This window comes from Leptidea sinapis, chromosome 27 (genome assembly GCF_905404315.1).
Source record: "Leptidea sinapis chromosome 27, ilLepSina1.1, whole genome shotgun sequence".
Classification (NCBI taxonomy): domain Eukaryota; kingdom Metazoa; phylum Arthropoda; class Insecta; order Lepidoptera; family Pieridae; genus Leptidea; species Leptidea sinapis.
Window position 1 is genome coordinate 8,259,404 of NC_066291.1, and position 22,389 is coordinate 8,281,792.

At 39.4% G+C, this 22,389-nt stretch overlaps 3 protein-coding genes across 3 annotated transcripts in view; 1 reads left to right on the forward strand and 2 right to left on the reverse strand.

Moving 5' to 3' along the window:
* LOC126972768 (anaphase-promoting complex subunit 5) overlaps positions 1 to 14,101 on the reverse strand; it is a 30,018-nt gene extending 15,917 nt beyond the window's left edge. The window contains exons 1-7 of the mRNA XM_050819803.1: positions 13,667 to 14,101; positions 10,833 to 10,909; positions 8,736 to 8,952; positions 7,760 to 7,893; positions 1,733 to 1,833; positions 1,073 to 1,232; positions 626 to 807 (exon numbers count right to left, since the gene is read on the reverse strand). Coding sequence (XP_050675760.1) covers positions 626 to 807; positions 1,073 to 1,232; positions 1,733 to 1,833; positions 7,760 to 7,893; positions 8,736 to 8,952; positions 10,833 to 10,909; positions 13,667 to 13,793 — 998 coding nt within the window. The 5' untranslated portion in view covers positions 13,794 to 14,101. The remainder of the gene's footprint in view (positions 1 to 625; positions 808 to 1,072; positions 1,233 to 1,732; positions 1,834 to 7,759; positions 7,894 to 8,735; positions 8,953 to 10,832; positions 10,910 to 13,666) is intronic.
* Positions 14,102 to 17,029: 2,928 nt separating this feature from the next.
* On the forward strand, positions 17,030 to 17,926 carry LOC126972888 (protein transport protein Sec61 subunit beta-like). Its single transcript, XM_050820001.1, has 3 exons — positions 17,030 to 17,198; positions 17,280 to 17,482; positions 17,575 to 17,926. The coding sequence occupies exons 1-3, from the start codon at positions 17,196 to 17,198 to the stop codon at positions 17,660 to 17,662; spliced, it is 294 nt and encodes a 97-aa protein (XP_050675958.1). The 5' UTR covers positions 17,030 to 17,195; the 3' UTR covers positions 17,663 to 17,926.
* A 553-nt stretch (positions 17,927 to 18,479) lies between these two features.
* Positions 18,480 to 21,776, reverse strand: LOC126972790 (frizzled-7). Its single transcript, XM_050819841.1, has 2 exons — positions 20,378 to 21,776; positions 18,480 to 20,298 (listed from the first exon to the last, which is right to left on the reverse strand). The coding sequence occupies exons 1-2, from the start codon at positions 21,576 to 21,578 to the stop codon at positions 19,781 to 19,783; spliced, it is 1,719 nt and encodes a 572-aa protein (XP_050675798.1). The 5' UTR covers positions 21,579 to 21,776; the 3' UTR covers positions 18,480 to 19,780.
* Positions 21,777 to 22,389: the final 613 nt, after the last annotated feature.

Genomic DNA, 22,389 nt, shown 5'->3' on the forward strand with positions numbered 1-22,389 from the left:
TTCTACAATATGATCCCAGAAAATGTACAAAACAAATGTGTTACGAAATTTAAAAGAATTGTTAAAAAACGTTTGAGTGGGAAAGGTTATTATAGCATAAACGATTTTCTTAATGACACCACGAACTGGGAATAAAGCGAACACCCTCAGGCTCTTTAATTATAAATGTTTATTGATACATTGTAATCCATATTTTATATTTAAAAAAAAAAAGCCCGCTGAGTTTCTTGCGCCCATTCTTCTCAGGTCTGAGGTAGTCTCTTTTGAATGGTGGTTTCTGACTATAACACTGATAAGTGATTTTAAATCCTATTTTGATTAAAAAAAAATTGAATTTGAATTTAGCAGTGGGACAGAATTCTTGTGAGTGACTTTGATTCAGATAACATCATTATGTACCAGAGGGAGGCTTCGTCGACTCGTAGGACCCTCCTAAGACTAGTAGCAAGCTTCTAAAACTAATGGGGGGAATTTAAGATCAGTGGGAGGTTTCTTAGCACAAGATTCTGGCTAGATGGGTGCCAAAGCAACGTCTTTTTCTAAGTGTGTAAGCACCAAAATAATTAATTAATTAAAATTCAATGCTGTCTTGCCCGTATCGTCACTTTTCATCAAAAATACTTACTTGTGGCCGAAATGTGTGTGCATAGCAGCTCGGTTGAGCGCTGCATACCGAAAGCCTTTATTCTTATCAGTGGTTGAGTTAGCTCCCACATTGAACACTGCCCTATCGAAGCAATTGTATAAAGAATCCTGAGCTCCACAAAACTCTTTCATCCTGATGCAATTTAAAAAACTCAGGAAATGCTGAAAGGAATAAGCATATTAGTTTAAGCACAATACATCATTTTTTATATCAAAATAGTTCTTACTTGTATACAATACTCAACATTTTCAAAACAACTTAAAGAAGTTTCATACATTCAAATGCAAATGTTAGAAATGAATGTTGATTATTAAGGACATGTAAAAGACGAGTATGGCTTATAGAATAATAATTGAACACACAACAAATCTAAAACACGTGAAATAACAATATGATAACTTAGAAAAAAGGATTTCAGGACATTACCACATCTGGATACTCCGGTATATCCTTTATAATTTGAGAAATCATTTTCTGCAGTTGTTTGGCTGGAAGCGCCTTTTTCTCATTAATTTGCAAAAGGTTTGCTTGTTGGGCCGTAAACAGTTCTGCTTGTTTCCTTGACCATTGACATTCTTCAAATCCACTGAAACCGTTTTACAAAAACATAATATTTACATACATAAACATAAAATTTTAACTGAAATATTTATCTTTCAAAATTCAAAATTTTATTAAGTCTCTATTTATGACTATAGGATAGATAGATAGACTATCTTGAAAGTACAACTTCAAAGGAAGGACATTTTGAAATAAAAAATCAATTCTAAATCATACAAATGTTGTCGTTCTCAGTTAACAAACACAAAAAATACATGAGCCTTGATAACCTCTTACTTTTTTTTTAAGTTGGGTTAAATATATAATACATATTTTTTTTTCATGAGTGCGAAATTTAAATTTTAAAGAACTATATTTGGATATACATTATAACGAATTTTAGTTTTTAATTTTGGAAATAGCAAAATTTTTATTTCATAGCCTAGTCATGTAAATGAACAGAACATATTTTTTTTTGGTAATATTTATCATAATACTGTTTGATACAAAGCCACTTGTACTTATATTAGTTGAGAATGTACAAACTTGTCTTTTTCAATATTTATCTTGAACACTTCCTGAGGCCTTGATTCATCTGCCATCACAGAAGATGAGGCCACCACTTGTGACTCAGAATTGTTGAGTTTCTGAAATATAATAATAATATTGACACACTTTTACACAAATTATCTTGCCCCAAACTAGGCATAGCCTGTGCTATGGGTTGCAAGACAACGACATATTTAATACGATATGCATACTTAAATACAAATAAACAAAAAGATTAACATAAAAATAAAATAATAATACACATAAATGACTAAAATCGAATTCCACCTTCGCACGACATGCCACAAGTTAGGATATCATCCCCACCATATGGATGTGTGGCGGTCAGCTTTCTTTCACGTACTACAAAGCTGTGGAATGAACTTCCTTGTGCGGTGTTTCCGGGACAAAACGACATGGGTACCTTCAAAATAAGCGCGTACACCTTCCTTAAAGGCCGGCTACGCTCTTGTGATTCCTCTGGTAGTCATGTCGACTTAATGTGAGCAATATTTCTTTTCAATTGGGCTAACGGTTCTGAAGTTAACATCCATACACACCTACAATCTGTTTTATATAGATATATGTCCGTGTACAATAGTCTCAAAAAGGTCTCCTTTGTTGGTGTGTGAATACTATGAAATCAAACACGCTTAAGGATCTGAATCTCAGCCTGAGTCGAGTCTGAACTCTGAGTCTGAGTCATTTAATCAAAATATTTTTTTTTTCGAGAGGAGAAAAACACATTTACGTATTGAAGACCCCGAAACGGGGCCCATATGTCGGGATCGGGTGTAAACACCCCCTACCGACTAAAAACCTCTTCTGTGCTGATAGCCCTGAAGGCTTTTACAGGGAAGCCGGGCGGGGGCCTTGGAGGTCGAAAATGTAGCTCACAGGCGCGGGAGACTCGAACCTCGGACCGCCTGCTCACTAGGCTGGATGGAGAGAAGATCACTAACGATCTAATATATCTGTTAGTCCAGTGGACTCTAGGTTTGAAGAGACTTCGCACTCGCCGGCGAGTGCGGTGATATATAATAATATATAATAATAATAATAATAAATGATTATTTGTTGAAAAAAAAATACAATTTTGCTTAAAATTACCCTAAACTAGGACAGCCCGTGACATGGGGGTCAGTCTCTTCCCATTTGTGCATTGTAAAATGTCAAATAACAAACTAAATGTAAATATGTGTGAGTGTATGTAAGTGTGTGACTAATTGTGTGTAGTGTTATTGTAGGTGTGTGATTTGTGATGTGAGTGCGAGTGGTGTTAAACGATTATAGGACGAGGACTATCTCGTCGTTGGTTTGGTGTCGGTGTCAGTGATGGTGTTGGTGTCGCGTTCGCGATCGTAATATAGTCGTCCGGGTCGACTAGTACGTGTCGAGGTCGCCTCTGTTTGTTCAGACTGTGGTCTAGAGGAGTGTAAGCACATGCCTCCCTCACCAAGATATTAGGGTGCTCGGCCACCTTATCAAAGTAGCGTCGCGATATCTCCTTGAAATGTTGAGCGATGGTCAGCAGCAAAAGATCGCGATGGAGATCTACGTTACGAACGAACCACGGCGCTCCGGTGGCCGTGCGCGTGAATCTATTCTGAACCACTTGCAAACGCCGCTAGTGGCTCGGCGGCGCGTGGGCAAATACGATGCTTGCGTACGACATAATGGGACGTACGATGGTCTTGTACAATGTCACCTTGTGTCTGAGCGGTAGTTTGCTTCGCTTGCACACAAGTGGATACAGGCGGGTAAGGACAAACCGGGCTCTATTGCAAACCGTGTTGATATGTTTTGCGAAGTTCATGTTACTGTTGAACGTAACACCTAAATATTTATAATGTTGGGCCCACGGAATAGGGGTCCCATATAATTTAACAATAGGTATAGGGGCCAAAGATTTTATTTTATTAGTATTACCAAAGAGTACCGCTGCACTCTTTGAGGGGTTGACTTCAATCCGTTATTTTCTGAACCAGTCTCCTAGTTTATTAACGGCGGCCTGAAGCACTTTTATATGAGTCGCGAGGCGCCCCCAAGTGGCGCCATAATAAAGAGCCGTGTCGTCCGCATATTGTGCAATTTGCACTTTCTGAGGCTTCGGGAGGTCACTCGTGAAGAGTGAGAAGAGGGTCAGAACTGAGCCCTGAGGCACTCCCGACCTGATGGGTCGGGACGTAGATAACGTGCCTTCTACTCGATAGCGGAAGCTTCGATCAGTAAGGTAGGCTCGTATGATGCGCACGAGCCTGTCTGGCATACCCAGTTCATACAGCTTAAAGATTAAGCCGTTATGCCATACCTTGTCGAAAGCTTTCGCGACATCGAGAAATACGGCCGCTGTAACTGTACGGTATTGGATTCGTTTGAGAATATACTCAGTGAGTCGGTGGGCTTGTTGGGGACACGAGTGTGCATTCCTGAAACCAAACTGATGGTCGGGTATCATGTTCTGCTCCGCGATATAATATTTGAGGCACGTGAGAATCAGACGTTCGTATAGTTTACCTAAAGAGTTAATTAAACTAATGGGTCTATAACTACTGGGACAAGTTTTACGTTTAACAGGCTTGGGAATACCGATAACAATGGATTCCTTCCATTGATCCGATTTCATTGATTGTTCGGGGAACGCGCAATGTAATAGCAGTATATTAAAAACGGTTACTAATAAATTAATGAGTGTGGGAGGCAGGATTTTAAGAACCCTGTTATTTATAGAGTCGGGCCCCGGGGCCTTTTTGGAGTGAAGCTCCCTAATAATTCCTTTCACCTCTATACTAGAGGTGGGTTGTATTGGCTCGCCTGATGGACTAAGAGAGATGCGACGTTCAACTTCACAGTTTACTTCATTAACATGGGCTGGGTCGGTAGCTGCGTTCGGGGTGCACTGACTCTCGAGACTGTCGGCAAGGCACTCCGTCTTGTCCTCGTCATCGAGGGCCGGCAGCAGTCCCGGTCTGTCCAAAGGAGGCATTACTGTAGGCGGTTCCTGTTTGAACGCGCGAGGCAGCTTCCAGAATGCCACGTGCGTCGGCTTCAGGTCGCTGAACAAGCGGTCCCAACGATCGCCGCGGAGTTCCGCAATCCGTTCCTTTACCACTCGCTGTAGATAGCGGAGGTGACGCCTATTCTCGAGTGTTGGATACCTATCAATGCTCTAGTGGCTCTGCGTTTCTCAGTGAGCAGCTCTCTGACTTCTGGTGGCAGTATTTGCCGATGCGGTTGCATTGTAGGCACCTGCTAGGTGCAGGCCTCCATCTTGTTGTGGATGTGGGATGTCACACAGGAGATGGCACTCTGGGCTACGTCAACCGACTCAACGACGTCAGGTATTGAATCCAGGTGCTCGGACGTTGTGGTCTCGAGTTCCTTCTCCAACCGTTGCCAGTCGTATTAGTGGGTGGCTGGTAGTTAACGGCCGGGCCTAGGTTTATAATGACCGGCCAGTGGTCTGAGTCTAGATCGTGAACTACTTCTATTGAATTTAAATTAAGTGTTACATTTTTAAATAAAGCAACATCAAGTATGTCGGGTCTGTGTTCTACGTTATGTGGGTATCGAGTTGGCTTGGAGGGAGCCATTACCGAGAAGTGTAGTGTGTCTGTCAGTGAGTCTAGCAGTCTGCCGTTTCTGTTAGGGAATCTGCTGTTCCAGCTAGCGTATTTGGCGTTAAGATCGCCACCTACAATAACAGCAGGCCCGTGGCTGAGTAAAGAATCGATATCTGATTCTAGAATTAATTTACTAGGTGGTAAGTAAGCTGATATCACAGTAATCGGCTGGTGCTTCGCCATACTGACTCGGATTGCGGACGCCTCAATGTTGGTGAGCGCTGGAGGGTCGATAGGAATACAGTGAAGGGACCTCCTGAAGTATATGAGGGTGCTACCACCGCGCTGCGTGGCACGATCACTCCTAACTAGATTGTAATTTGCGATTCGCGGATCGCGAACGTTCGGTTTCAGGAGCGTCTCCTGAATCAAGAAAAGGTCTAAACGTTTTGTTCGATAACGAAATCCCTGACCAAGTCTAGTTGCGGTTTGAGTCCGTGAGCGTTAAAGTACGCTAAAAGGAGCGTGTGAGGTTTAAGCCGTCCGCTGTTAGCCATCGCGAATGTTATTTACGATACAGAAAGTCGCACAACGCTGTGAACATGTCGATGTTCTCACACATTAGTTCGAGAACGGCTTGAGCGTCGCTCTGAACTTCCCTGATCTTGCGGGCGAGGGCTTGCAGCTCCGCGATGTTTATTTGTCGGGCGAGGTTGCACATAAACGCTATATCGGTAGCGGCGCCGTTCTGACGTGGCGCGGGTACTGCAGGCCTAGGCCGCAGGGCCGGTTCCGCCGGGCAGGAGGCCAACGGAGGCCTGTAAGGCGCAGGGGCCGCGACTGGCGCAGGGGCCGCAAACGGCGCAGGGGCCGCGACTGGCGCAGGGGCCGCAAACGGCGCAGGGGCCGCGACAAGCGCAGTAGGCCTGACCGGGGCTACCTTGGCTGTGGCGGAGCGGGAATATACGTCCGTGACGTAGTGCCCTGAGGCGGGCGGCGCCTGGGCTGGTCCCGATGCGTTGGCTTGGGTGCCTTGGGGCATCCGCGATAGCTCGCTGGATGCCCTTCGGTCCCACACAGAACGCAGGCTGGTGGCTCCGCAGACTGGCTAGGGCGGGGGCATTCGGCAGTGCCGTGGCTTCCCAGGCACTTGACACACCGCGGGGTGTGTTCGCACTTTCGTGCTGAGTGCCCGTACATTTGACACCGGTGGCACTGACCGGGCCCTTTATTCTTATATGGCACCTCGGCACGTACGCCCTGTAAGGAGCATACGGCCTTAATGCCGAAAATGGCCTTTCCCTCCTTAGTGAGGTCCAGGATGACGATCACCAAGTTCATTGGCCTCTTGGACACGTGTCCACGCATGCGATGTACCTCTTGCACAGGAAAGCCCTGTGCCTTGAGGTCTTCAAGGACGTCTGCTGTGTCCAGTTCCTTGGGCACATTTCGGAGGACTACCCTTAGTCGCTTCTCCTCCGGGAGATTGTAAGTGTGGAAGCCCACACTCATATCTCGGAGAGAGGTTAGGGCGCGGTGATCCGCTACCTCCCTAGTCTACACCTTTATTAATGATTGATACGCTCTCGCTGCGTAGGAGAGCGATTTCGGGATTTTATTTTTAATGGCCATCCAGCGGGCCCTGTCCCCTATAAAGATGGGCGGGCGACGTTTTGGGCCCACTGGCTTGGCAGCGGGAGTGGGAGAGGAAGCGGCAGCGGGCCGCTTTGCCGGTGGCGTCAGTGACGCCGGCGAAGAAGAAGACGATACGTGTACGCGTTTTTTCTTTTTACGGTTGACGACTTCTAAGAAGCCGTCATCATCTCCACATTCCGCTGGTGCGGAGGTGGACGCGCGGTCTACGGAGGCGGCCCGGGCGCTATCACGCAGCAGCTCTAGTTCCATGTCTGACTCCGGGTCGGACATTAAGATACCGTATCTCCTTTCCGGTGGAGTACCAATTTGGAGCCGCCCGTTGTGTCGAGCTGCCCCTTTTCGTATGCGGCATATACCTCAGGGTAATTAAGATAGATGTAGCTCCCGGGGCTACTAACTTTTTCGGCTTGTTCAGCCATATTATTTAGTTTATTGGTACATTGAATCCCCGCTGCCCGAGGCAGAGGGGAGATACAATAATTATAATAAAAACAACATTACGCATTAATACGCATATTAATCAAAATAAATTGGCTGACCTAACTAAATACAAAAAAATTGTGTTAGCGCGTTTTAGAATATCAAGCCTCATAGTGAGCGCCATCTCTTGAGAGTTTTATGAACTAAACTCTAAACAGTCCGTCCTTCGATTCATCTCACGTAATTAGCGTATTTAAAGTCTTTGCGCTGCCATTAGGAAATGGAATAATCTTAGGTGTAGAGAAGCGGTAAAGAAGATACCGAAGGAGGAGTTGGATAATAGGAAAGAAACATACATAATATAAATAATATTGATTGAGCTTACCTCCTTACTTAGTGATCTCATCATAAGACCAGGCCTGCCTTTTTGATAATAATGGCAAAATGATTTATACAATGAGCCAAGTTGAACAAAAGATAGTTTATCCAAATGCAACATTATTCTTCTGAGGTAAAAACCTAAAAACAGTAACATTGTAATATTTTATCTGAAGATCATCACATGTAATTGGCACAATTTAAAAGAATTATTTTGTAAATATTTGTTAATCATTTGCAACATATTTAGATTCAAGGCGAGTAATTTGGTAGTAATCTGTTAAACTGATTTAATGATTATCATATATTATAATAATAATCATAAAATTATTCGCTCTATGCACGATTTTTTTTTTTGTGAGAAAAAGATTACCATACGCCTTGCCCGTTACAATGCCGTCCCGCTCAGGATTCTTGAGTGAGACCCAAAGTGAGACTCTGAGCGGCATCGCCACTTTGAGCTTTTTTTTTCATTGCGCTCGTAGCTTTGAGACATAAGATTAGGTCTTACTATCTCAGTAGCCACGGCACCTTATAACCGAAACACAATAATGCCTGCACACTGCTTGACGGCAGAAGAAGACGCTGTGGTACCCACCTGGTTGACTTCTTGTGCAAAGAAGCCGTTTAACTGAAGATAATATGTTAAAGTCGCTCGTGCCGATTGTGTCAGCTAACTTGTATAGACTTGATTTTATTCAGAAATCGTAGGTAAGAAGCGTCCACATGATGATTTCAATTTTGTTTTTTAAAATATATACATAATTTGTCTGTTTGAATTTACTTTATTTTTAACCGACTTCAAAAAGGAGGAGTTTCTCAATTCGATCGGTATTTTTTTATGTATGTAACACCAATGATTGCTGCGATTTACATAATTCTTGTTCTAGTTCGATGCGGAATAGATACCATTATGTGCCATAAAATTTTTACATAGCTTGGCCCAGTAGTTTTCATTTTATGAATAATATAATAATAATTACCTAGGACACTGCATCTGGTAATAATACACGGATTTGTGGCATTTTGTTCAATCATCAACTTGTCAATAGTAGAAGTGACACAATCCGTTAGGGCATTGATACCATTAATAAATATATTTTGTAGTCTCACACAAAAATTTTGTAAATGAACACTTAACAAATTGTATCTCCCATCTGTCAGTAGAGCCTCTAATTCTTTAAACTCCATGTCTGGACACTGAAATAATACAAAAAATTATTATAATGCATGCATAAAAATATGCCAAATCTATCAATCAATGTAATTATTTCTGATACATAAAATTATATTTATTCAAACAAAACTAAAACTTATAACTGTATTTAATTTACTTTAAATTTCTTAAAACTATTGTTCCAGGGGACCACAAATACTGGCAGCATTTCCGCGTTGGGTAGCTAGGCCGATTCATTGACCGAAATAGCTGCCAGCTCTTGGGTTTCCAGTAGCTCTATTGAGGTATGTAGATAGTACTTTGTACATTCTCCACTCCTGTGGGCCCAACGGGCCTAGTGTCTCGACACCAAAAGGCATAGAAATCACTGAGATAAGATGAAGGAATAAGATGACAAAATATGTCAAATATTTGAGACGTTAACTGTCTTCGGCAGTCAAAGCAGCAGACCCAGCAATAACTGACGTAACTTGTACATGAGAAGCAGCCAGAGCGTCGACGCAAGTTAGGTCCCACACGAGCGCCCTTCCCCGTCCCGAAGCCACAAGGATCATTCCCTCAGGACGCTTGCCATCGCGGCGGACGTAGCTGCGCCATACCGTTAAGTTTTATAAGAGCTAGTATATTCAGAGAGGCGAATGCCCTGCGGATTGCTGGATCAATGCATCATGACGTACGGTATTTTACTGTGGGGTCATTATGCTGACATTGATATAGTGTTTGCTCTGCAAAAGAGAGCTTTTCGTGCTATATATCAGCTTGGTTATAGACAGTCTCTCAAAGAAAAATTTAAAGAAATAAATATTATGACTGTCCATTGTCGGTACATTTATGAAAATGTAATATACATACATAAATGTAAAATTGTCACCTTTTTGCTCTTAATAGTGATATTCATTATTATAACACTAGAAATAAGGGATTGCTTGTAACTAATTCTAGTAGGCTTCACAAGATACATAGTAGCTTAATGGGTAAATGTATACACTTTTATACTAAAGTCCCAGCCAGAGTTCAGGCATTATCTATAAATTTAAATGTTTTACTAAAAAATATACTAAGTGATTGGACAGCCTGGGGCTAGATTATGATTATTTTATAGCAATGACAGTACAATATTGTATATTATTATTTAAAAGAGCGCAAATAAGAATGCTGGGAGAGTTTCTTGCGCCACTTCTTCTCTCTCAGAGTGCCATTTGTTTCAGAAGCAGTAGTAGTATCTAGTATATAAGAAATATTGCACCATCAATATATCTATTGACCTACCAAAACAACATTTTATGTAGAAGAACATAAAAGCCCACAATGGAGAGGGAACCCTTGAACTTTTGTGTGAGAACTCCTTGATGGGCTGGCTACTACTAACTACTACCTATACTACCAAAGCTCAACAATACTGACAAACTAAGCTGTTCAATATTAAACTGGACAAAACATGCACACTGAATTTATTATATACATTGGATCTTGCCCTAATTTTAAGCAGATGAATTATCTCCTACACAGTGTTTAGGTTGGTGACACAACACATCTTCTAAGCATACCCATGAAGGAAGTTGCCACCATTATAATAAGAAGGATAGTACATAGTTCTAATATCGGGACAATAACATCGGGACAATAGTAATACTATTACAGTAAAGCATTTTAGTGATTCATTGGGCAATGCAGCAGATGAACTAGCAAGATGGAGCTCAGCTCAATGGCTCCAAATAGTCTGTGAACATCCCAGGAATGCTCTGAAAGAATGCTCCGAAATTCTGAAAAGAATTGGGCTGGTAAGAGAACCATTTTCAGATGTATTTCGAATAACATTTTGTGCAACAGCGAGTAATTGATTTTACCAAAGTGTGCCAACAGATGTTTCTCACTAAAAATAATAAGAAAAATATACACAAACCTGTATCAGTTTTAAAGCCAGTATACAGAAGTCCTTTCTGTATTTTGGAGCCATGGACCGTTCATAAATTGCCCTTTCTGAAAATATGAAAATGTGTTTTAATCATAAATATATTCAGTCAGAAAAAAGCTAATTAGTCAAAACACTGATATCTTATTAGATACATACCATATTTCTTGATTTGAAACATACAAAATATTTATATAATGAAAGTGGACGAAGCGAAACAAGTATGTAAGGATCGTAGCAAGTGGAAAGAAGTGGTCTCTGCCTACCCCTACGGAAAAGAGGCGTGATTTTATGTATGTATGTATGTAAAATATTTATCAATACATTATAGAAAACTGTATTTTAGTTTTTAGAAATATTTTGTAATGTAAGAGGTATGAGAACATAATATGCTTTGGTTTTACCATATATGTATTTAAAATGAAACGAAAACATAACCGTAAATAAAACATATAAACGTAAATGTTACATATGTCTCAAGGTGACAAGCCCATTTGTATTGTCTCTCAGAATTTTTGGGTTTTTCAAGAATCCTGAGTGGCACTGCATTGTAATAGGCAAGGTGTATCAATTACCATCAGCTGAAAGTCCTGCATGTCCTTTTTCCCTTATTTTTATTTTTAAAAAAATTGTGTATTTAATTACTGTGAATAACATAAGGGACTACGCTCACTTATTCTGCTCTTTTCAGCTTTTGTCCATAGAAAACAACAATTTTGTATGGAGATGTGTATACGTCGATTCAGCTTTCGGCGTCCATTCTGCTTTCGCGGCAAACCAGCATAAAATGAGGATAAATGTGTTTTGATTATGCGAATGCTATAGAGAGCGTTCGGCGCTGTTCCGCCGCGTTCGGCGCTGTTCCGCCGCGTTCGGCGCTGTTCCGCCGCGTTCGGCGCTGTTCCGCCGCGTTCGGCGCTGTTCCGCCGCGTTCGGCGCTGTTCCCCGCGTTCGGCGCTGTTCCGCCGCGTTCGGCGCTGTTCCGCCGCGTTCGGCGCTGTTCCGCCGCGTTCGGCGCTGTTCCGCCGCGTTCGGCGCTGTTCCGCCGCGTTCGGCGCTGTTCCGCCGCGTTCGGCGCTGTTCCGCCGCGTTCGGCGCTGTTCCGCCGCGTTCGGCGCTGTTCCGCCGCGTTCGGCGCTGTTCCGCCGCGTTCGGCGCTGTTCCGCCGCGTTCGGCGCTGTTCCGCCGCGTTCGGCGCTGTTCCGCCGCGTTCGGCGCTGTTCCGCCGCGTTCGGCGCTGTTCCGCCGCGTTCGGCGCTGTTCCGCCGCGTTCGGCGCTGTTCCGCCGCGTTCGGCGCTGTTCCGCCGCGTTCGGCGCTGTTCCGCCGCGTTCGGCGCTGTTCCGCCGCGTTCGGCGCTGTTCCGCCGCGTTCGGCGCTGTTCCGCCGCGTTCGGCGCTGTTCCGCCGCGTTCGGCGCTGTTCCGCCGCGTTCGGCGCTGTTCCGCCGCGTTCGGCGCTGTTCCGCCGCGTTCGGCGCTGTTCCGCCGCGTTCGGCGCTGTTCCGCCGCGTTCGGCGCTGTTCCGCCGCGTTCGGCGCTGTTCCGCCGCGTTCGGCGCTGTTCCGCCGCGTACAGCGCTGTTCGCCGTCGAATGCGGCGGAACAACTCTATACAGGGATGGTTCGCGACTCCTTGTCGACAAGTTGCGACCTGTATTATTCCTGCATTGATTTGACGTAATCATTATGCACGCAAATATTAAAGCGTGCAGACGTGATTTAAAGGTATTATTCTCATTCTTGCGACGCCGTACACGGCTGATAGAAGCAAGCTGTATAACTGTGACCAAAATCGTTCCGCGAAACGCGAATGGAGCTGAATAAGTGCGCGTAGTCCCTAATACTAAGTTTTCACTTCAATCTTTAAAGGCTTCAACCATCAGACTATGCCTGATGTGTTCTCTGTGCTTGTGTTACAAACCAACTACAGCAGGACCTCTATAATCTGAACACCTCTGTAATCCGAAACCGCCTATTCACTAATACATTATTTGAATGGACTGACCAAGTAGACATTCCTGTACCAGAAAAAATGCTTTTACATAAATTGCAAGACAAAGCTTAATTAAAAAAAAACAGATAATTGGATTTCTTTTAAAAATTTTAAGAAAAGTTATTTTGATAAAAGAATAAACATTTAAAAATTAACAATACAATTTGTTTTATTTCATAAAAAATACCCTGTGGATATAGCATTCTGATTATAGTATAGAGTACTTTAATCAGAATGCTTGGGGAATATGATTGGGGGTATGTTTTCAAGGTTCGGATTAAAGAGGTTCTGCTGTATAATTGTTCCACACACATTTGCTCACGTAATATTATAATTTTATGAAAATTTTAGTAAAACACATTTGCTTAATTCAATATGTTGTCATGAAGATATTGTGATACCCTGCATAAATAGTAACATTCAGTCTGGACATATTATAGATTTGGTCAATGCACCTAACAAATATTAGTTAGTCTTCAAGTATACAGTTGAAGTCACTTATCTTGTGGCTGGGCAGCAATTGTGTGAATTAAAAACAAGGTTTTTTATGAGTAAAGTAATTGTTAGCCCCTCTAATTTCAATCAATAAAAATAATCCCAGTTTGTTTCTTACTGTAAAATAAGTCTCCAATGAGCTTTCTATGGTTTCAATATTAATTTAAAGATTAATCAATGTTGAAAAAATGTCCTATGTTTGACACAACATAGGCAGATGGTTTTTATTGGACCCTTTTGGGAACGAAGTCTAGTTTTTAAATGTTCCCTACTAACCGCACTAAAGCACTAATGATTTGTTGTTATTGGGTGAATATTACAACTTCCTATTTACGTACCTTCCATTTTTAACAATCCATACTCTCGTATAAAAGCCACAACTGCGATTTTATGGGGAGTTATATTATCAACATTACTTTTAACATTAATTAATTTTATCAATTCTAAGCACTCATCGGAATCCATATTGTTAAGCTATAATTTTAGAACTCTTAGGAGTTTAAAATATCTCCGTAGTATGGGGTAATGCAGAAATCAGTACAATTTTAATCCCTAATAGGCATGTTCCAAAACTCAACTTCACAAGGCAAAACGAACCACAACAAAACACTAAAAACAAGAATTAAATTCTGTTACTGAATGAAACTAATTAATATTAATAAATTAATGATAAGTTGCAAGTGTAATTGAGTTAAATAGTGAGCAATAAACAAAAAAGCCTGGCATGAACGAATCAAAACAACTACGTATTATTCGAAAATGTTTACAGTTTACACCAGTCGCCTTAAAGTGACGTTTTCAGAAAACTGTAGTGCCATCTGCTAGTTGGCCCCAAAATTAAAGCTTTGTCAGCTGTCACTCGCTTTGAAACCTGCCCACTTGTCATAAAATGGCGGCTACTTCTAGCGTTTGCGTATGTATGTAGCTCTCGTGTTCCATTTTGCATATTTTTGGTATTGAAATCGAAGTGTAAGTGCGTTGAGTCGAGCCTTGTGTTCCTCCGCCTTGCTGTTGCGAATTCACTCCAAAAATCTCCTTATTCTCTGAATTTCTACTTTTCGTGATAGAGACACTTTTGTTTGTGGAATTTATGAACTTTGGTGTAATGCCGAGACGTTGTGCTTTCGGTTGTGCGCTCCGTGGTAAGTAAATTAATCTCTTAAATCTTAACAGTATAGTTTATTGACTAATCTTGTGATAAATAAAGTATCATATAAGGTTGGTTCTACTACCGGTCCGTAGATTGAATTTGCAATCATGGTTAAAACTATTATAAACATACCGGTTTTCTGTATCTTGCCCCAAAGATTAAACTCCAATCCCTCACATCACCTTATGTCAGACTTCAGACACCCCCTGACTTATATGGTTTAACACACTTAAAAATAATTGACAGCTGTGCTGGCTTCTGACACCGTTTTTATCGAGAGAAAAGTCAATAGAGTCCAAAATCTAATAGTAGCCCAATGGTCATAACACTAGGTTATCACAATTTGTCTGATGGCTTTAATAGTCACTCAATTTATTTAATGTTATTCATTATTTTCAGAGATTCCAATGCATCATTTCCCAGATGCCGTTAAATTTCCTGAACAGCTTAAAACTTGGGTCAGTCTTGTTGGTGGAAACCCTGAAACATCTGATTTTGAATATTATAAGAGGAAGAGAATTTGTGATATATACACTTTTCTGACAGACACAGAAATCGTAATCAACGGCTAAGAATATTGGCAGTTGCGATGCTTCATCTGCCTGGTAAGTCCCCTAATTTAACACATATTGAGTTAATATTCGATTCTATTCCTTATATATATATATATATATATATATATATATATATTATACTCTTTGGTTTACACTTTACGCAGGCTTTGAAGTTAGAACAACTTTGATTTTTGAACCAAAGAGAATTTAAACGTTGAAGTATCAGCTAAAAACCAAAGAGGATGTAAATATTACGTAAATAAAGGTGGCTGTCGTATTTGAAATTGAGTTTAGTATCCAACGTGCAGTGATTTGACATTAGTTTGAAATAGTATTATTTACAGTATGCATATTGTGCAGTGCCAAAGAAAAAAAATACAGTATGGCGATTGGTCACGAAGTATAATACGGCTAAGTTTGAAAGCGAACAGTTGCATAAAACGTAGAGGATTTCGGCTATCTCCGATTTTTTTACAAGATTATACGTTTCAAAGATCGAGTGAGTCACTTTTTTCAGTTTCGCTAGGCTGCTGTAAGTGGCGGCACGTAAGTCTAGCGCTGACCGTTATTGCGCTGAAGTCAAAAGTAAGGTATCGAAGGGGGCTAGAGGGATGAATTGCGTATTATTAGGTCGCCAGTCGTATTCCGGCCCCGTACCAGGCACTTGCCTGTGGTGCTGTATCGGTACGGGTTTGCAAGGGTACAAACATGTTCTGAATTGTATTGGTATTTTTTCTATTGTTTATTGTTAAGTTTGAGTTGGTCCGTTAAATACACTCACGCGCACACACACACACACATATTCTATTGTTGAGAATATTTGATGACTCTGGCACGTAATTAACTTTGCACAGAAGTACTTAACACTTTAACATTAAATATTTTTCAAATTTTTGTTCGCAACAGTGCCTACCCGCAGCTATCTTCCACATTTCGCTCTGTGCTAGACTAGTAGTCATTAATATTATTTTACTATTAATCAATTAAAGTTATATTTGTGCGCGACAGTACCCATGCGCAACTGTTCGTACGCGCATGTTACGTTCAGCGCTAGACTTACTAGCTTTGAAGTTTGCTGATTGATTGATTTTTTTATTATAACTCTGTCGACTGGGTGTCGCTGATTCTGTGTAGACATGGGGTAGAGAGAATTATAGAAATTATTGTAATATATATAAATATGCATGTTTCTTCAAAATCCATACGTAACTTTTAATTTAAAAACCATTTAGTACTTACTTTGATATTAATATTTGTGTACTAATATGTTTTTTTTTGTATTTCCTTCTTCTCCTAAGATGTATCACAGGTATCATCTACTATTATTGAATCCATTGGGTTAGTTTAGGTGACGACTATGACCTGTGAAAGAAAATAACCAGCGAAAACAATTTCCTTGTTAATGCCGTACAAATCATCAGGTCATTGCGGTCAATTTTTTATAGGTAATGCATACTACCTTAATCAGTCCGGAATTCACGCGATCTAGACTTTCACGTTAGGGCCTAACGGATCAGCCTAACCTATGCAAAATGTGTGCGTCCAAAATAAGTTTTCACTTCAAAAACCAATGCACTATAGTCACCACTACGATTTTCGCAGGTTCCCTTGATTTCTCTTCGAGGTGCCATCACCGGATCCTGGTTTCCTTATCATGGTACCTACTGGTATATTTCTTTGCGATATCTCCTTTGTAACAAAAAAATAATCATCAAAATTAGTTCATAAACGACGAATTTATCTTTGGACGAATAGAGAAACCTCCTCCGTTTTTTTTCGTCGATTATAAAAGAGTTATCTCGATACTACGATACCTTGATCAAGTGTGTTCTGTCACTGTCACAACTTCCTAAAAGATTAAACACGCTTGATCATTGATCTCGGATTACATATTGGTACGGAACTTATTAAATTCGATCTCATTCTTTTTTATCGCAGTGGCAACTTTCTCTCTCGCCTGTTTCGTTGTCATAATTTGTCAATGACGTACTACGTGTCGTGTCAGCTTTCTGTCAAATTGTGTACGCGTAGCAATTGCTCGAATTCATTCCAATCCATTCCATTCAATTTGCCGAGATTTTAGGTAGAACCTACAGTTAGTAGTATTAATCTGTTTCGACTGAGACCAGTATTTTTAAATTCCCGATAATCTAAAAAGAAAACATGGTAAGTTACTATAATATTTTTCCATTAAAATGTATGTTCTAATTGTTAATCGTTACTAAGTTGATTTATATTATTTTTTAGCCTGCCGCTCCAAGTTCAACATCAGTTGGCTCAGGCAGTCGCTCTCCAAGCAAAGCATCAATTGCTCCCAGAGCTTCTAGTGGAGGCACTGTTAGACAAAGAAAAACAACCACCACAGCAACATCTGCAAGAAATCGTGCCACAGGCGCTGGTTCTGGTGGCATGTGGCGCTTTTACACAGATGATTCTCCTGGTGTTAAAGTGTAAGTTATTGTTGATTCAATAATTTTTTTCAACATTACAAGTGGTTTGAAACAGAAAATTTGTATTCCATTGATGTTTTTTTTATTTCCAGAGGACCAGTTCCAGTGCTAGTTATGTCCCTTCTATTTATTGCATCTGTGTTCATGTTACACATCTGGGGAAAATACACAAGAGCCTAAAAATTAAAGACTGTACCTATGTGCCGGAATGTATTGTTGTGAGAATGAAGATAAGGGTGATAAATTTTATGTTCTTAAAAATTGTTTGTAATTTAGTTTCAGATTTAATAAATAGTTTTAAGGATAATAATTTATTGTGTAAGTTGGTTAATTAAAAATAAACAAGAATAAGTATTGCATATTGGTGTTATTATCACTTTGCATGGATTACTGTTCTTTTATCCATTATTATTTGTTCTAAAATAAAGTTTTTAATATATTATATATATTGTTTTTCATTCTCATAATCATTTTTTATCTTAATACCTAATTCATTCTAAAGAGAAATGGTACAATAATCTCTCCCACTATTCTTATTATTTTTTATGATAGTAAGGATGAGACAAGCAGGACTTTCAGCTGATGGTAATTGATACACCCTGCCCATAACAATGCAGTGTCGCTCAGGATTCTTGAAAAACTCAAAAATTCTGAATGGCTCGTCCTTGAGACATAAGATGTCGAGTCTCATTTGCCCAGTAATTTCACTACTAGCTTTAGCTATGGCACCCTTCAGTAATGCTTACACATTACTGCTTCACGGCAGAAATTGGTGCCATTGTGGTATCCATAATCTAGCTGGTATCCTATGCAAAGGAGCCTCCTACTGGTGAAATTATTTGCCCTGATAAAAGTATTTCATAATATACTGTAATAAGTATAAACCATCATGTAATCAAAAATTGTTTGATATGAAATTAACAACTGAATAATAATAAAAACATTTTGATGTGAAGTAGTTAATTGCATATTGTAGGTATATTTCAATTAAAATAAGTTATCACAAAAATATAATTTATTAGTGGAGCTGAGTAAAAATTAACACCAAGATTTATAAATGAAAAAAAAAATTAAAATATGTACACTATCAGCCTTACATTTAATCTCAAATCATCAAACAGTCATGGTCTGATCATGAAATCTTAAAATAAAAATGCTTAGTATCAAAATTAAACAGCTATTTAAATAAAGAGAGCTACTCTTGAAGTCTTATTGGTCAATACTTTACATTTCAAATACACAATTTTAATGTTATTTATTTGAAAATGATTAATAATTGTATGCTTAAATAAATAAAAGTATCAAAATATACTGAGTAAGTATCATTGATTTTACCATTACATAGAAATATTTAAAGCCTTTAAAATTAAGAATCTATGTACTCTTGAACTCAATCCTTTCTTCTTACATATTATTTAAAAAAGAAACCTAAAGTAATTTACATTAAAACATACTTTAGTATCATTATGAATTCATAGTGTTGTAGTCATAGAAATCCAAATAAAAATTATATAATAATTCCTAGAGGTAACAACTATTATCTATACACACATTGCTAAGTACACTTGCAACACTGGATTATCAAGGCAATTGTGTGCAAAATTATGGCAATACAAAAAAGATGTAGAAGAGTTTTCACAGTTAGATACTGAAATACACTATTTCTATATGTTGTATTGTTTGTGGTTGCAATTAGTACTACTCACTGGTGTTCCAGAGGTCACCCGTTAGGGACTACGCGCACTTATTCAGCTTTTGTCCATAGAAAACAACAATTTTGTATGGAGATGTGTAAGCGTCGATTCAGCTTTCCGCGTCCATTCTGGTTTCGCGGCAAACCAGCATAAAGTGAGGATAAATGTGTTTTTATTATGTGAATGCCTATAGAGAGCGTTAGGCGGGGTTCCGCCGCGTACAGCACTGTTCGCCGTCGAATGCGGCGGAACAGCTCTTTACAGGGATGGTTCGCGACTCCTTGTCGACAAATTTTAAATTTAAATTTCAAATTTGACATCATTATGTACGCAAAGATTAAAGAGTGCAGACGTGATTTAAAGTTATTATTCTCTCTCTCTTACGACGCTGTACGCGGCTGCCAGATGCAGAGCTGTATAAGTGTGACCAAAATCGTTCAGCGAAATGCGAATGGAGCTGAATAAGTGTGTGTAGTCCCTAAAGCATCATGTTTATCTCATCTGCCGTTTTATTTAGATTTCTATGGTTGAATTCAAGCTTGTATTGAACATTAGACTGTAATAAACACTCATCCCTTCAAGTTAACTGGAAATGATTTTATGCTTAAACATAAGCTTCAACATGTGTTCCCTTTAACCTATCAAAAAATTGGTGCCAAGATACTAATGTTTTTCCTGACCATATCCAAAAGCTGGATGTGATGCCTACAATCATTGTCATGAGATATTTTATCATAAACACTTCAAATTTGGGTCTCTCAACTTCGTTGTGTGTGAAAGGACAAGGAATTGAATACTGTACTGTTGAGCACATGTCACGGTGCCAAGTGACCATCCACAAATCAAAATATGCCTGTTCATAAAATAAACATGCGATAACAATTAAAGCTGGCACTGTATAAAGTACACCAAAAATTCCAATTCTAATCATAAGTTTCTCTAATTTATCTGTTTTAGTTCCATCATGTTTCATGACTGTCCTTATCCGAAATAATGAAACAAAGCCTGCTAATAGGAATATTGTGCCAAGCACAAGATAAACACACAGTGGGGACAGCACAAAACCTCGCAGTGCTTCAGCATCCCACAATCCAACATAGCACACTCCTGACAAAACATCACCTGAAATAAAATAAAATACCTAATAAACTGTTACTTTACCACAATATATTATAGAGATTATTAAACCTTGAAAACTTACCATCTACTTTTCCCATTGCAAGAATTGATATTGTTTTTATAGCTGGCACAGCCCAAGCTGCTAAATGAAAGTATTGAGAGTTTGCTTCAATGGCTTCATGCCCCCACTTCAGACCAGCTGCCAAGAACCATGTCAGTGTAAGTATTACCCACCAAATACTAGATGCCATACTAAAGAAATATACAACCATAAAAAGTATAGTGCATGGTTCATGTTTAGTTCCTTGGGTAATTACAGACATGTTAGGCACTCTAGTGCCACTTATAGTTGCCGGGAATGGACCTTGACAACTAACACTGTCTCCTGCACTCCAACCCATAATATAAGAGGCAGCAACCATTAAGTAACAGACAGACAGAAATATAATAGGCCTTTCGGGGTACCTAAATCTATCTGTGTCAATCAGAAATGTCAAAACAGTAAACAGGCAACTCAAAGCACAAAGTGTAGCCCAGACACCAATCCATACTCTTGAAAATTTTTTCTCATCTACAGAAAAAAACATCCCGTTGCATGGTGCACCACAATCATATTCCACTTTATCTCCAACTTTGAGTGAATACTCCAGATCCAAGCTCTTAGGTATTTTAAATTGGACTGGACACACAAATCCATAGTTTTTAGCACCATGAATCTTAGTAGGATCTCTGATCACATTGGACTTGTATTCTACTTTTGGCAATCGATTTTCTGTTTTTTTATGGGGTATTTGTGTAACATTGCTGTCCCCAAAACATATTTCATTTTCATCAATTATCTTTCGGTCTGTTACAGCTATTGGAAACCTCGAACAATTTAAATAGTCTGGCCATGGCATTCTATACTTTAGCATTAATTCATCACAGCTATATCTTACAGATTCACACAAATGGCGACAAGGTGGTATGGGTTTATCCAATATTGTACAAACTGGTGCGAACACGGCACACAGAAAGGACTTTAAATCTGGAGAACAATTAATTTTCAAAACAGGTATAAATTGATGTAATTCAGGACCCGCATCTTCTTGTTTGGCATGATTTAATATATTAGGAAAAATGGTTTGATTGTATCGTATTTGTTGACAAAACTGAAGTGTTATAGGTTCACAACGTCCATGATCTGGTAACGTATCCCCAGGATATACTTTAACACGAGAACTAACTACAATAACAAACAAACAGTTTAACATGTACGCATACACCAAAGATGTCTTACTCATTTTTGTTAGAATATTATATTACACACGCGGTTGAACCAGCACTTAAATATTATCGGTTTTGTTGTATCTTTAATTTATTTACAGTAATAAATGTAAATGAATTACAACACATGGCCACATTTCATAGTTCATACAAGTAAAAAATAAAATAATTTTATGTAGGTAATAACTAATAGGTATCTGCTCAAAAAAATAAACAGGTACCTCCTATCAAAGAGGACGTAAGTACTTCAAAGTTCAAACAGACCATAGGACAAGTTTTTTTTTTATTAGTTTACCGTTCTTGAGATTGGACACATAAAGCTTTTACGATTTGATTTAGAGCTAAATCTAGCACTGAAACAGACATCTTACCTTGTCTGGCTTGAAATACAAAACAAAACTTGACGCCATTTTATTTCCTCTTGATCACCAGTCTTGTGACCACCGCGTGTTATAAGCTACTGGTTTAAATCAACAAAGTGTATTTTTGTTTAAATTGTTCGTTACTAAAATCCATGGCTTGCGTTGCTTATGGCTGTAAAAGCCGTAGCAGTGAGAAATCAGATGAAGATATGATATTAATCATTTCGCAGGTTAGTATTTTGAGCTATTTTTGATTTATGTGTTACAAAATATTGGATTTTGAATTAACTTTATGTAACATTTATGTTTCACGATTTTCGTTTTAAATAAATATTCTCTTATATAGCCATATTTTAGAAAAAATATTTTCAATATTCATTTACAGGACATACAGTGACAATTTCGAGATCGATATGATGAACATCGTAGTATACAGTACTTATAATATGAATATGACTGCTTCAAA